The 15,888-nt window shown below is 45.2% G+C and overlaps 1 protein-coding gene across 1 annotated transcript in view; it reads left to right on the plus strand.

Moving 5' to 3' along the window:
* OXSR1 (oxidative stress responsive kinase 1) overlaps nucleotides 1-15,888 on the plus strand; it is a 100,518-nt gene that overhangs the window by 7,773 nt on the left and 76,857 nt on the right. The window contains exon 2 of the mRNA XM_065629256.1: nucleotides 14,119-14,231. Coding sequence (XP_065485328.1) covers nucleotides 14,119-14,231 — 113 coding nt within the window. The remainder of the gene's footprint in view (nucleotides 1-14,118; nucleotides 14,232-15,888) is intronic.

Raw genomic sequence — 15,888 nt, forward strand, 5'->3', positions numbered from 1 at the left:
CATCTCCAGCTTCAGGCAGGCAACACAATATTAAGTTATCTTGATGGCTTAACAGCTCATAAATTAAAGACAAGGCTTCTTGTCACGGAGTAAACACCTTTCCTGCAAAATATCCAGAGATGGATTTAATTATGTCAATTTTCAGAGCACAAACTGAGAGCTACTGTCGCTTACCTGCTGAGAGGCAGAGCTAGAAAGGACTCCTGGGGTCAGGGACTCCAGATCCCCGCTATAGCTGGTGCCAAGTTGTATAATCCCTATACCAAATTAATGAGTGCTTGTGTTTGGAATGGCGCATGTGGGAATTACCGGCACATGTTCTATTAAACACCCAAACCGCTGTGTGACCCTGTCATCGCTGTATGAACAGCTGCTTAATGGATTCCCTATGACAGTGGGAAGGAGCTATGTCTTCTCTTCTATAGGAATCATCTATAGCTCAGTTGTTTTCTACTCTGCTTGCTTTACATTCGGCTGTATCTGCAAGGACACTTCCCCATGAAGGCCTGGCAGAGCCGCAGCTCAGTGTTTGTGCCATCTCCAAACCTTAAATGTGTTGGCTACAAACATCTCTGATTTGTGATTCCTTAAGACCTGCCAGTGGAAATTAAATCCTTTGGAAACCTGATGTATTATATGTCCTCACCTGGGAGAACTTCACCTCCTAGGTGGCTTCTTTGTGAACCTCTTTCTGTCTCTCAGCTTGTGAGGTTGTGCACCAAGCAAGTTGGAAGCTGAGGCCGTAAGTTCCATCCCTTCATTAAAGTAAAAGTTGTCATTGAGGATGCCAAGTGCTGTCTAATAAATAACTTGCTATTAACAGCTAAGAAATACCTGGGTATTGACTTCCAGCAAACTGTACTTGACTAGAAGAAGTGTCTTGAGCATGAACTCTTTTCCTGTTGAACAACTCACTGATGCAAATCTTTATTTGAACAGCTGAGAGCCTGGTGGACTAGCAGCCTGAGGATAGTTACTTGTCCAGATTCTAGGGATGGTTCTCATTAGTCTTAGTTAAATAATGTAATTTTTAACTAGTGGGCTAATCTTTTGTGCTGAACACACTAATAGATACAGAAAATAATTATTAGATCAAGCTAGTCTCTGAAAAGAAAGGATAATAGCCTTCAAGAGAGAACATATCAGATGCTTAAAAGCTTATTTACCTAAAATAACCACTGTACTATCAAACATCTGCACTGGATGCAGACAGATTGTTCTGTTTAGTGGAGTCTCGGCCAAATAAAATATCCTCTACAATTGACAATTACAGTTGAGACAGAGTTCAGAGATAAAGGTTGGAAGGGAGGAAAGGAGAACAGTGGCTTGGCTACTGTACCAGGGCTGTGTGCTGAGCTTTGGTAATACCTGATGACAGCCAGCGTGATATGTACATTGCTGCATATACCATAAAGCCAACTGACAGTGATTAGAAGAAAAGGATAAACTTTCTCCAGTAATATTGCTGTGTTTGGAAATGGGATGTTTGAGCCTGCTTTCCATCATGTAGAGTTAACACTGCATAGCTGTGGTGCCCTTTAAATTAGCCAGAGATGCTGGCACGAAATCAAATAAATATAATTGGTTTCAAACTGAAAATCTAATTTAGGCATGCTAATAGCATCTTAAGTAAATGTGGCAGGTCACACAGGATTTGTGTAACTGGCTCTTGGAGCTTACGGTAGTTACTGCCGTGGGGAAGGTGGTCTCAAAGGTGCTCCCCGAATTGCCCGTGGGCAACTGGAGAGTGTGTTTTTTTTCTAGTGAGGTTCTGGTCTCTTCCCTGCAGTGGTGTTTGTCCTTTTCTTGAGGTGGGTTTCAGGTTAAATCACACCTGCTGATTGGGGATGTACGCTAGTTTGAACTCATTTGGGATATCCTAGGGGCTTCCAGTGTAAGTTGGGGAATGACCTGTTGGAGAGCAGTGTAGGGGAAAGGGACCTGGGGGTCCTGGGGGACAGCAGGACGACCATGAGCCAGCACTGGGCCCTTGTGGCCAGGAAGGCCAATGGTACCTGGGGTGTATTAGAAGGGGGGTGGTTAGTAGGTCGAGAGAGGTTCTCCTCCCCCTCTACTCTGCTCTGGTGAGGCCGCATCTGGAATATTGTGTCCAGTTCTGGGCCCCTCAGTTCCAGAAGGACAGGGAACTGCTGGAGAGAGTCCAGCGCAGGGCAACGAAGATGCTGAAGGGAGTGGAGCATCTCCTGTGTGAGGAAAGGCTGAGGGAGCTGGGTCTCTTTAGCTTGGAGGAGACTGAGGGGCGACATCATTTATGTTTATAAATGTGTAATATGTATAAATATGTGTCATGAGGATGGAGCTAGGCTCTTCTCGGTGACAACCTATGATAGGACAAGGGGCAATGGGTGCAAACTGGAACACAGGAGGTTCCACTTAAATATGAGAAGAAACTTCTCAGTGAGAGTAACAGAACACTGGACCAGGCTGCCCAGGGAGGTTGTGGAGTCTCCTTCTCTGGAGACATTCAAACCCGCCTGGACGCCTTCCTGTGTAACCTCATCTGGGTGTTCCTGCTCCGGCGGGGGGATTGGACTGGGTGAGATTTCAAGGTCCCTTCCAATCCCTGACATTCTGTGATTCGGGAGGCTGGACAGTCACAGCAGCACCCTCTGGCCACGTCTCTCCTCCATGCTTTGGTGTTTGCAGTGAAAAGTCTGGGGAGAATATTAGGTGGGCTGATACCAGTTAATTCTTCTCTTATCTGTGACAAGTGGCTTTTTATCTGTGTGTTTTGTTTTGTTTTTTTCTCTTGCGTTTCTTGTTCCAGTGTAGAGTCGAGCCCTGGGCAGCTGGGTTCAGCGCAGCTCAGTGTCAGGAGGCAGCTCAAAGCTCGGCTTAGCTCTATGTGCATAAACTGGAGACTGGAGGGGAAGCAGTTCATTGCTGGAATAAAAAAGCAAAGTGACCCACTGAAATTTTGTCAGATAACTTGCTGACCTACTTTGCATGGCCAACCCTATTCCTCACCCTACGTTCTGGCCCTGGCCTGTGTGACGTTCACAGGCTGATGGTTTTCTCTCTGAAACTGTCACTTTTGTGCTTAGTCTGTCAGGATTCCCAACCTGAATGTTTGCCGAAGGTGGAGAAAACAGATGACGTTTTTCTGTCTGACCTAGGAGTTATCGAAAGAGATTTGAGAGAACAATGCAGCGTGGGGTGGGGTAAAAATTTCAGTAAGACTCTCCTTCCTTTCTACAGGAACCTTGGCATTGAGTCGTGAAGTTTACAGTAGTGAGATCTCCCTGCAGCTTAGAAATCAGAGAGTCATTTTATTATAATATGGAGTTTGATGGGGCCATGGAGAGATGTACCCAGCTGCAGCTATTGCCCATCAGTTGCTTTTGGCTCTGAAAATGATGTCGAACTTCTTATAAGTGACTGGGTATGGGTTTGTATTCCTCCTTTTGAGTTTAAAAATGGAATTAATGACCTGGGCAATATGTAACGTTGAGTATTTCTGTATTGATGGACAACTGGAGGGGAAGTGTGTTTAAACAAGTGCTGGCTGTATGATCTTTACAGGTTTACCATCACTCTCCGTTGTTCACGGAGCATTAGGAGTCTTGACATTGTCTTACATGAGCAGAAACCTCTGAGCTCTGCACACAATGTGTGGGTTTCAGGGGTGTTGTCAACAGCGAGAGCTCTCAGCAAAATGGTGAATAATTCACTGTCAGCAAGCTCATGTGTAGTACAAACATTTTGGCTGTATTTCTAATTCGATAGCTGAGTTTCAGAAATCTTCTCCTTATTTTCTGAGATTCTTTGAACATGCGGGGTTAATGCTAGAGTAGTAGTTTGCTGTTGGATGCTGCAGGTGCCAACACAAAATAATTGAGCAAAAATTCTTGGGCTTTGGGGAAAATGTTGTGTCTTAACATAAATTCCTGGTGTGCGATTACTGTTTGAAATAGATGGCCTCACAACTTGCACAGAATCACAAACTACTTGAATTCTGGCTATACAGGAATGAATGACCAAAGGTCATTACAAAGAGATACACCTACAATTTAAATGAAACAAACATAGAATTTCACAAGTGTTAATAATAACTGTGCTTTGTTCCATTCCTCCTTCCAATTCTTTCATTGAAAGGCATAGACTGTAGTCATCACTGTGTGAAACAGAAGAGTCATTTGTATTTAAATCTTAATTCTGTGCCTGGACATATTACCTCCCAATTATTGCCCTTTCTCAATCTGTGTCGTCCAGCACATGCCCCATGTCTTAATTTATGTGCACTCACCTTTGGCTTGAACCCAGCTAAACGTTGGCAGCACTTGGCTGTGCTCAAGGTGAGCCTGAAAGGGGAACGAACGTGCCCAGAGAGGTTGTGGAGTCTCCTTCTCTGGACATATTCAAACCCACCTGGACACATTCCTGTGTAATCTGCTCTGGTGACCCTGCTTTAGCAGGTGGGTTGGACTGGATGATCTCCAGAGGTCCCTTCCCACCCCAGCCATTCTGTGATTCTGTGCTGCGTTCAGTGATGTGAGCTACGCCAGGTTGAAGAGGGAGTTGGCATTTTGACATTGACGATGTGGAAATGCAAAGTCTTGGAATAATTTATTTGAAACGGCTCTTATTTTAAAGCCTTCTCCTCAGAAGCACGAGGGTAGCTACTCTCATGTAAATATGAGAGTTCAGCTGTTATATTTACCTGTAGGACTGCTGCACATACATAGTGCATATGTCTTCATATATAGTATGTACTTATGCCAGTGGAGATTGCTGCTTTTCCTCCATCCCTTCATAGAGGCTTTAAAATTGGCTTCCCCACAACTGTTCAGTTAAATCTCCTTTTGCTTTCCGGCTTTGCTTATGCTTCTTTGTTGTAATAGATGATTTATTTCTTCTCTGCATTGTGTTAGCGAGTATTTCTTTCCCTCTTCTCAATATCTTTCCGTCCCTGCTGTAGATCAAATACTGCACGGCTGGAGTTGAGCGAGGCAGCACCAAGTTAGAATTATAGAATCACAGAATGTCCCAAGTTGAAAGGGACCCACAAAGATCATTGAGTCCAACTCTGTTAAACTCAAGTTAAACCTGGCCTCTTAGTGCCTTTGCCAGGGTTTTAAATAGGGAATTGCTGTCTTGCACAGTGGATGTGCTGTCCTTCAGCTTGAGGAGAAATAAATGTAAAGCCCTGGTTCCTCTCTGTGGGGAAGATACTACTGATAGTAAATCTGTATCGGGAACAAGTAGTGGGAAGGTCTGTTGGTGCAACTCTGGGAGCTTCCTGGGGGTGGGTGCATCTCTGCACCCCCTGTGTTACTGTGGGAGGGGAGCTCTGCTCACTCTTGGGGTCTTGCAGCTTTTTCATCATCCTGGCCATGGATTGCTCTGCTGCTGCTCTAGTTTCCCACAGGCTTCCCAACTAGAACAAAACTGATAGAATTCTCCCTCAGTGGTTTCACTGCTGCCTGCAGTGTTTGTACCAGTGTCATTCAGTCACCTTGCTGTTGGGGTTTGTGCTGAGCTGTGCTAAAGCACCTGAGTGATCTTCCTACTGATCCAGGGCTGCAACTTCACTTCTAGTATCATGAATGTTTGCAACACTCTTCCTGCAGTACTGGGCTGGGTAGGTGACAATTTCCTATGAAACCTTTCTCCTTACTGTAGGTGAGCAGAGTTTTTTTGTTCTCCTCTGTGGCAGTACTAGGAATATGTCCGAGCCCCATTGTGAGTTCCCTTTGGTTTTATTAATGCTATTTGGAACTGTCAGCATGGATCACACCTTCCATTCTGTAGCAGAAATTTGACACGTAGTGGGGAGATGGCTTGAAGAACTGTGACCATATTCAAGGACCATTAATATTGCATTATTTCACTCTTCCTGAATCATGGGGCTTTTGCCAGGAAGACTTTTGACATGCAGTGGACTCTTCTTTCTAAGTCCTGTTTGGGGAGAGGAGTATTCACACCCCATACTGAGCTGGCTACAAATTTAAGAGTAGGCTTTTTTCCTAGCTTGTTTTTTTTTTAGTAGAGGCTTATTCTTTGCGAGAGGACTCTCTTTTCACCAGAGACCTCAAATGAGGTGGAAAAAATAGAGGCATAACTTTGCCTTCATAGCAAATGGATCAAACAATGCAAGATCAGTCTGTGTTTGCAATCTGGTGTTTAATTTCTGGCTTAATTAGATCTGTATCTGCCCCATGTTCTGTAAGAATGCTTAGGAAATTCTTTTGCCAGTCTTGTAGCTTCTTGTTTTATTGCTGTATTGTCCTTGGAATGAGTAACCACAAAGCAGGGCTCCCACAGCTCTTTGGCATAAGGTTGTCAAAGAATTGAGGCATCTGGAGGTGGAGGTGGTTGTCCCTGTGCCTGCAATGGCAGCTGTGAATATTGAGTCTGTGTTAGGAAGTTTTAAAGATCTCATGGGCTTTGGGTATCCTGTCTGTGATCTGCAGTGAGGACCATTAACATCACATCCGTGACCAAGAGACCTTGGTGTATGTGTGTGATTCCACAGCTGGGTCTTCTGCTCATTGTTATAGACGTATAATTCCATAAAAATATGTTGAATGAAGCAAACTGCTGCTTCTGCAGCTAATCACAACAGGGTGATTTCTTAGGCTGGTGTAAGATAAACCCTTGGAGAGGTTGTGCCAGGGCCCACAGGACGTTGTTCTGAATTTTTTTTACATATATATATAATATATATTTTATATATATATATATTATATATATTATATAATATATATTATATAATATACATTATATATTATATAATATATATTATATAATATATATTATATAATATATATATTATATATTATATAATATATAAAAATACATATTATATAATATATATATTAAAAAAATATATATACTTTTAATATATATATATATTTTTTTTTTCTGCAGCTGGATACCTGGAGCCTGAAAGGCACTGCTGGGTCCAGAGCAGCCTTGCAGGGAAGTGTTTTGTGTGCATTGTTCATAAGAGGAAAGCCCGGGGGCACAATTATAAACAGAGCCTGCGTCACGAGCGGCTTTCTGGCACCGAGCTCCCGATAGCTGAAGATGGATTCCAGATCTCGCTTAAAAATAGAGAGGTCCTGTGTGTGCTGGGGACCGGCGAGAGGAGAGGAGAGGGTTGTGCAGAGGTGTCCAGCTGAGCCTGGTCTAATGCTGGGGAGACTTGGGAGCAGGACTTATGGGGGCAGGTTGGGAGATCTGGATTTCTTCAGCTTTAGAGTGAGTGAGTTAAGGAGGAGATGGTGTTGCTCCCTTGGTTGTCTAGTGGGAAGTTAAAGAAGAGATGAAGCTGGACTCCACAGAGGTGTGTGGTGAAAGGCTGGAGCTGTGAGCAATGTTGGGAAATCTGATTAAGTAGTGAGGTGAAAAAAAAGCTTTAACATGTGGGCAATCAAGCACAGGAATAGCCAAAAAGATTGTAGAAATATCTATTAAAACTACTCAAAATGAGGCTGAATTTGATGCTGAGGCACCTGATCTAACTTGGGATTTGGCCCTGCTTTCAGCAGGAGAGTGGACTAAAGGCCTCCAGGGCTTCCTTCCAACTTGAATTGTTTCTAGCGTTCATTTGACCCTGGAAGAACGCGTTTCCTCTAGAGAGGGGATTTAATACAACAGTAAGATGAAGTCTGATGCTCTGAGACTGTAACGGAAAATGTCCCTTGTGGATTGAAATAGTTGCGTGAGTTCTCTCATCTCCCAGGGTACCTGAGACTCAGTTTCCAGTAGTGGGATGGATTTGAAGCTTGGGCAACACTGTGTGTTTTTGTGTTCTTTCTGTGTAGCTGCTTAAAATTGCCATTGCTTGTGATGGGGTAATACTGTTCTAGAGCCAAGATATGATATTTGTCTTGTGATCATTTGGCCTGACCGTTCGCATTGCCGGAGCAGATATCTCTGCCAAAAGGACCTCCGGCTTCGATTGTGCTTGCTTGAGAGGAGGCATCAGTGCAATTCATCCCAGTCTTGCTGGGAGAGCTGTGATGTCCTTATGTGGCTGCAAAGATTTGGTTATCTTTGGAAACAAAGTGTATATGAACATGCTATGTCCTCAGTCTTTCCACTCTTTCAAATAGCCTTGAAGTCATTGGTTTCCACTCACTTTGAACAAAGATCTCAGAGGGTTTATTTTTCTTTTTTATTTTATTTATTGTTTTTAAACAAGCTTCATATAAGTTATGTGACAGAAAGTGGCTGCAGAAGAGAGTGTCCAGCCTCCCTTGAAGGCTGGAGACGGATTTCTGCGGGGAGTTTGTCTCATCTTAAGGAGAAATTCAGGCTGGGGCTCTGGTGCTGAAGGTACAGGGAGCACGATGGATCCAGAGGACCAAGGGAGATACCCTGGGAAATCAGGCCTCAGTAACTATGTGCTTAGGGAGTTTTTGGTTTGAGTTGTTTTCATCCTTTCAGAGGTTGGTTTTATTTCAGAAAGAACGATTTAATCATAGAAATGTGAAAGAAGCAAGGGTGAGAAAGGGTATGTTTTCCCCCTTAGGCAGTGTCTCCTAAAGCAGGTCATGACCCTCTTATGCAGGAATTTCGCAGCTGCTATCCTGAGGGTTGGAACCCTGTCTGGGAGCCTCCAGAGGCGAAAGCAGGGGGTATTAAATTATAATACCCACTCGGGGTCTCTTTCCTTCCCCTGAGCCCTCAGCAAAACGATCTGCTTTTCAGGAATAAAGCAGCAAGCGTTTGGCCATGCCCAGTATTCATTGTTTTGCTAAGCCGGTTCTGCTGGAAGAGATTAACTAGGGAGGGAATTTTTCTCCGAAAGCTGATCTTGAGGGAGGCGGAGGGAAAAGCCTCAGTGCTGACCTTGATCAGAGTGTCTAGAGGTGGGGAGCGAACACCAACTGAGCCCAGGAACATTAACCCGGTGCTGCCCAGTGCGTTGCGGCTGCGCAGCCGGTGGGACCACGGCTGGTCTGGTCACAGCAGATCTGTTGTGCCCCCCGGCACAAACTACCTCTTTGGGCTTTTTTTTTTTTTTTTCTCATTGAAAGTGGTTCATAGCAGCCGGGGAAATCACTTCACTCCCCACCTTTCCCCATGTAGCTGTTACTTGCTCCTAGACTTTAAAATTATAGAATGTCCTGAGTTGGAAGGGACCCACAAGGATCATCAAGTCCAACTCCTGTCCCTGCACAGGACAACCCCAAAGTTCACACCATGTGTCTGGGGATGTTGTCCAGTCTCTTCTTGAACACTGTCAGGTTGGGGCTGTGACACCTCCCAGGGGAGCCTGTTCCAGTGTCCAGCACCCTCCGGGTGACGAACCTTTTCTTCATGTCCAACCTAAACCTCCCCTGGCACATCTTCCTGCCATTCCCTCGGGTTCTGTCGTTGGTCACTGAAGAGAAGAGTTCGGTGCCTGCCCCTCCTGCTCCCCTTGTGAGGAGCTGGAGCCCCCATGAGCTCTCCCCTCAGTCTCCTCCAGGCTGAACAAACCCAGTGACTTAAGCCACTCCTCATACGGCTTCTTCTCCAAACCCTTCACCAACTTCATAGCCTCTTCTGGATGCTCTCTAGCAGCTTAATATCTTTTTATCCTGTGTCCCCAGCCCTGCACACAGTGGATGCTCCAGGTGAGGCTGCCCCAGCGCAGAGCAGAGCGGGACAATCCCCTCCCTGCCCGGCTGGCCATGCTGTGCTGGATGCACCAGGACATGGGTCCCTCTTGGCTCCAGGGACACTATTGGCTCATGTTCATGTAAAAAAACTTCTTGCCAGGGTTTTTCTTTTTCTCTCTGTTGGTATCATCATCTCTATCCATGCTTGTCTTCTCTAAGCAATGTGTTTAGCATCCTCGCTGCAGCTTCTTTCTTTCTCTTGCCACCCTGGAATATCGTAAAGAAATTGTATGGCTGTGAAGCATGAAGTGGCCATGTTGCTGTGTTTTCTCAACTCATCAGAGAGGCATGGAAACCCGTCGTTGTTTGGTCTTTGGTAGTGGCAGCAGCTTGCTTGTGGCACATTGTGCTGCAGCTTGGCTTAATCCTTGCTCGAGATGCTTTTGAGATTTCATTGTTTCTCTATAATTAAGTGCTACGGAGGAGCTGAAAGAAATGCCAAATTAGCAGGAGAGGGGGGGAGTGGGGAGAGCAGGTGGCGATTGAACTGAAGAGAGCTGCCAGAGGAGTCGGAGCAGCAGGGAATTAAATGGGAGGAGTCTTTGAGTTGGGATGATTCCCTGCCGTGTGCTTAGAAGGATTTAGTTTGGCCTTTCATTACTGTTCAAATAATGCCACACACCCATGACAGATCGGGTCCCTGTAGGCTGGGGCATTGTCCAAACACTTAGTGAGAAGCAGTTTTTTTGCCCTGAAGTCCTAGTGAGCATTGATCAGGCGGGCTGGAGGACTGGGAAGGAACTGTAACACGTATAGTCCTGCTTTTAATTAGTCTGTATCTCTTGTTTCTGGTAGGAACATCTGAAATAAAACACAAAGCCATTATTTGTGTTGTCACTTCTATAAAACCCCAGACTACACTGTCATCTTGTGAAAGGTTTGGTCTACAGTGGTGGTATCACATCTGGATTGTGAGATGCATCTCTGCAAGTCACACATACGCCAACTGGGTTTAACTGGCACAGAAATCCTGGTATGGTGTGTTGTGGGGGAAGCAGGTGTGTGCTGAAGCTGTTGGCATCTGAGAAATCCAGAAAGAGTCTTTGAGCACTGATACTCCTGCGTTGGCGAGGTCCACGCAATAGCTTTAGAGATGAAAACGCGCACTGCAAAATGAACTGCGGAGTGAGAAGGGCGGTGTGAATTACCGGAGAGAGTCCAGCGGAGGCTATGAAGATGCTGAGGGGTCTGGAGCATCTTTCTTATGAGGAGAGAGTGAGAGAGCTGGGGCTGTTCAGCCTGGAGAAGAGAAGCTGAGAGGGGATCTCATCAATGTTTATAAATATCTCCAGGGTGGGTGTCAAGAGGATGGACCAGACTCTGTTCAGTGGTGCCCAACAACAGCATGAGGGGCAAAGGGCACAGACTGAAGCACAGGAGGTTCCAGCTGAATATGAGGAGAAACTTCTTTCCTTTGAGGTGCCAGAGCCCTGGAACAGGCTGCCCAGAGAGGCTGTGGAGTCTCCTTCTCTGGAGACATTCAAACCCACCTGGACACATTCCTGTGTGATCTGCTCTGGTGACCCTGCTTTAGCAGGTGGGTTGGACTGGATGATCTCCAGAGGTCCCTTCCAACACCAACCAGTCTGTGACTCTGTGATTCAAGACAGTCCTCTGAGGTGTGCAGTCAAATATTGTGACAGCATCTGCCTTGTGTCTTCAGCCTCTGTCATGCACCAAGACATCCAAAGAAAGAAATAATACTTGTGCTTCGGATGTGTCAGCAGCAATGTTTCTTCTGGGATCTAACTCTTTCCAATCTTGATATTCTGTCATTTTTTTGTGTCTTCATATTTTTTCACCCAGAGAAGCAGCAGAAAAATTTAGAGAAGCAGGTACTGGGTGGAGAGGGGCAGGTCAGGGCAACCTGGGATTCCCAGTGAGTGGGAAAACGTCTGTGCTGGGGCTGCTGGTTTCCTGCTGGAGTCCTGCACCTCCTACCTGCTGGGCAGAGCAACCGCGGGGATGTGTGCGGAGGTTGGTTTTGGGATGTTTGTCCCCTGTGTAATGTTGTGTATTCAGCCCCGCTTATGGCAGCCAAGCTCGCCTCTCAAAACCTCCTCCCCTTGCTTTTTCTGAGTCCTTTTTGTTAAATATCTGCCCAGACTCTTCCATCAAGTCCATCCTTTGCTCAAGACTCTGTTTATGGCACTCAAACTTCATTTTCAAAGTCTCTCATAAATATTCTTGCTTCCCCTCCTTTTCTCCCACCTGAGCTTTTTCTGGTAGCTTTTTTTCTACCCTCTGCTATGTATACGCTCTGAAAAATAATACGTGTGCAAGTAATAAATGACCTCAGCCTTGAACTTCTGAAAAACCCATTTACTTCATGAAGTAGTACAGCTTTAGCAACCTCTGCCGCTTTGTGTTCTGCACGTTGCTGCCTTCTGCCATTAAAATGTAAACTCTTAAGCACAGGAATCACCTGGCAAGCTGAACCTGTTGTCTGGAGTGCACTTGTAACGCCATATAAAGTGAAATGAAACTCCTGTATCTCCGCTGCAGCAGGTACTGGTTGAAGATTAGAGGAGCAGGGTCCCACGGTCGAGGCCTTTGTCATTTATTTCAGCGTGACTTGGGATGGAGCAGTTTTTCCTGTATCTTTCAGGGCCGGATTTCAAGCTCTTTTTTTTCCCCCCCACCTGGCACTTTATTTGAGTTTGACCGTGACTTGGTGCAACTTGCTGCGAGAAGAATATTGGTGGTGGTTGCAGGGAGCTTCAGTGACTTTGGTTCAGAGATGAGATGGAAAGCTTTTGCCCCCAGTTTATCTGAATGTACTAGAAAAAAAAATTGAATAGAAATTTTTGGTTGGAAAAGACCCTCGGAGTCATTGAGTCCAACCATAACCTAACTCTAGCACTAAACCATGTCCCCAAGAACCTTGTCTAAATGCCTTTTAAACACCTAATGCCTTTTAAACACCTAGAAATAGTTTGCAAACTCTTTGTACTTGACCCGTGTTGCAGAACCTGGAAGTGTTTTTCATAGTGTTAGAATGGAAGAATCTGGTAAAATAGGTGTATTATTCCAAAATGCAAAATAGTTGTTCTTATCTCCCTCATCAGTCCAGATGAGCTCAAGAGTTATGCCTGGGATAATGAACAAAATAGCTGTGTGTTTATTTTTAAGTGGGGTGGTTTTTTTGGCAATAGGAAGCTCTTGAGCTGTTTTCTACCTATCCTACCCCCTTTTATATTAAGTTGAATTTATTCCTTTCCAGTGAAGTCTGTAAATGCAGGGAAGCAAGATGAAGGTAGAAAGTAAAGCAACAAGGTGTCCTGTTGATGAGACATCAATGTTGTAACTATTTCTGGAGGCCAACAAATATGGGCTTGACGTGAGCTGGATTTTAAATCTCACTGTTGCAAACTCCTTTGATACCGAAGTATACAATATTGCTGAGCAGTTTAAATCCGGAGCTCTTATCCATACTTCTAGCGGCTAGAACAACTTGCACATTAAAATGTGATATTTTTTCTCCTGTTGGAATTTAAATGTTCTCTGGCTGTGGTTTTCAACCCAGACACCAAGGTGGTGTGTTACTACGTGAGAACTGGAGCCAAACAGGATTGAATGAAGCCTGCCTTGTGTCTTTGCATAAAATGAGGAGAGATGAGAGCGGCAATTAGTACCTAAAAATATTTGAAAAATCTCATTAGTGTTGCTAGCAAAGAGTGTGGCTTGTTCTGACGCTTGGGGTGAACACATCAGGTTAAAAGTCTGTGTGACCTCAGTGGCCCTTCTTTTTAAAGCACATGAGAAGAATCACTGCTCTGAGTAAGCTGGAGTGTGGGTTTTTTTTTTCTTGTCTGCAGAGCTGTAATGATCCTGGGAAGGGATCTTAAAGGTCCACTTGTTTTCCTCTGGTTAGTCCAGCACTTGGGCTGGTCTAACCTTAAAGACAGAGAGTTGGGTTGTTCAGCCTGGAGAAGAGAGGTCTCCAGGGAGACCTTATGGCAGCCTTGGAATACTTAAAAGGGGCCCATAAGAAGATGGGGATAGACTTTATAGCAGGGCCTGTTGTGACAGGACAAGGGGTAATGGTTTTAAACTAAAGGAGGGGAGATTCAGGGTGGACGTGAGGAAGAAATGTTTTAAACTGAGTGTGGTGAAACACTAGCCCAGGTTGCCCAGAGAGGTGGTAGATGCCCCATCCCTGGAGACATCCCAGGCCAGGCTGGACGGGGCTCTGAGCAACCTGGTCTGGTGAAGATGTCCCTGCTCATGGCAGGGGTGGCACTGGATGAGCTTTGAAGGTCCCTTCCAAACCAAACTATTCTATGATTTGGTGTTGCAACTCATCTGACCCACTGGGTTGCACAGACCTGGAGCAGGCAGTGACTGTGGCGTTGCCTTCACTGGGTTTTCACCTGGCTCTGCTTTCTTCACTAACTGGCACTCATAATTCTGTTGTCTGACCTCCCTTCCTTTCTGCTGAAATCCCCCAAGATGTTTCTAACTATCTCTTTTTCACTCACAGGGAGTGGAGCGACTGCGGTGGTGCAGGCGGCTTTCTGCAGTCCGAAGAAGGAGAGGGTGGCAATTAAACGGATCAATCTTGAGAAGTGTCAGACGAGCATGGATGAACTCCTGGTATGCACTCAAAATTGTCTGGGGAGTTGGATTCCCGTTCACATCATCTCCATGTTTGCCAGGTGCCTTAAGGTGCCACCTTGAGCTGGTGTGAGGGTGAGGGGACCGATTTCACTAAAGCAGTTCAGTTGTCCCAGTTGTGGGCACAGTACTTAAAATGTTAAAAAGATCAGCTGTTGGAGAACTTCAGGCTGTTTGTTTAGAGCTAAGCACTTTGTATAATCCCTTTGTTTTGAACAGAGTTAGTGTGTAAGCGTGAAGCTCAGTTGTACCCACAAGAGCTCTGCACTTTGAGAGGGATGCAGAGCTGTGTGCTTCCAGAATCTTTAAGGGAATGCTTTTGCTTTCTTTTCCTTTCTCTCAATTCTTTGCAGGTTTTTTTTTCCTTTCACCTGCAAAGAGAAAAACTGAATCAATTGCCTCTTGTTCCTAATCTCTTTCTGGCACTAATGCCAACTAAGGGATCACTCTGGCTTATTTCAGGCTGCCATATGGAAACCCCCACTAATTCTGAGTTCAGGACAAGAGGTAGAGTCCTTTAGAGCTGTAGCTGTGTAATTTTCTTCTGCTGTTTGCCCTTTTTTTTTTTTTTTTTAAGATTTTCTGAATGGAAAACAGTTTCTGGCAGGTAGCCATGGTAACTAAAATTTCCTTTTTCTTATCTGACTTGTATGTTGATGGGTTTTCTCTTTCTCCTTTCCCTGCGTGTGTGAGCTGATGCTTCTGTCATGCAGCAGCTGTCCTGTCCACCTCGTGTGTGCAAAGTCCCTGGTTTTAAGCCAGGCAGAAAGAGATGTTCTTGTGAGCACTGAGATGTCTCCACTCAAGGTGATAAAGCTCTCTCGGGTCAAACTTTTCAGAGTAAATATTGGCGAGCAGGGGTTGAGGGGAGATGAGGCCTTGTACCACCTTTCCTTTTAAAGCAACTCTCTGGGATTCTATTTAATCCTACCTGTCTGTCTTTCCACTTGCATCTTGACAGCCTCTGTGGTGTTGAGCCAAGGCACTTGTTTTGGTGTTTGTGATTAGAAAGTAGAACAGAGACAGAATTCAGGAGTCCTGGCTGGTGCTACACTTGTGTGATCTTCAGGAAGTCATTTCCACTGCAGTTCCAGTTTTCATCTAGTGACTAATGTTATTTTTTTAGCATCATAGGTATCTGCAAATCTGCTCTTGTAAGATGGAAAGGCTCCGTCCAAGGTGCCTGTGAAGGGTTGCCTGTAGGACTCTTAAGATCACAGAATCACAGAATGTCAGGGATTGGAAGGAACTTCAAAAGCTTATCCAGTCCAATCCCCTGATGGAGCAGGAACACCCAGATGAGGTTACACAGGAAGGTGTCCAGGTGGGTTGGAATGTCTGCAGAGGAGGAGACTCCACAACGTCCCTGGGCAGCCTGGTCCAGTGTCTGTCAGCCTCACTGAGAAGAAGTTTCTTCTCAAATTTAAGTGGAACCTCTTGTGTTCCAGTTTGTATCCATTGCCCCTTGTCCTATCATTGGTTGTCACCGAGAAGAGCCTGGCTCCATCCTTGTGACACTCAATGTTTATAAATATATAAAGGGTGAGGTCACCCCTCAGTCTCCTCCAAGCTCAAGAGCCCCAGCTCCCTCAGCCTTTCCTCACACGGGAGATGCTCCACTCCCTTCAGCATTTTT

Source organism: Caloenas nicobarica, chromosome 2, assembly GCF_036013445.1.
Source record: "Caloenas nicobarica isolate bCalNic1 chromosome 2, bCalNic1.hap1, whole genome shotgun sequence".
NCBI classification, from domain to species: Eukaryota; Metazoa; Chordata; class Aves; order Columbiformes; family Columbidae; genus Caloenas; species Caloenas nicobarica.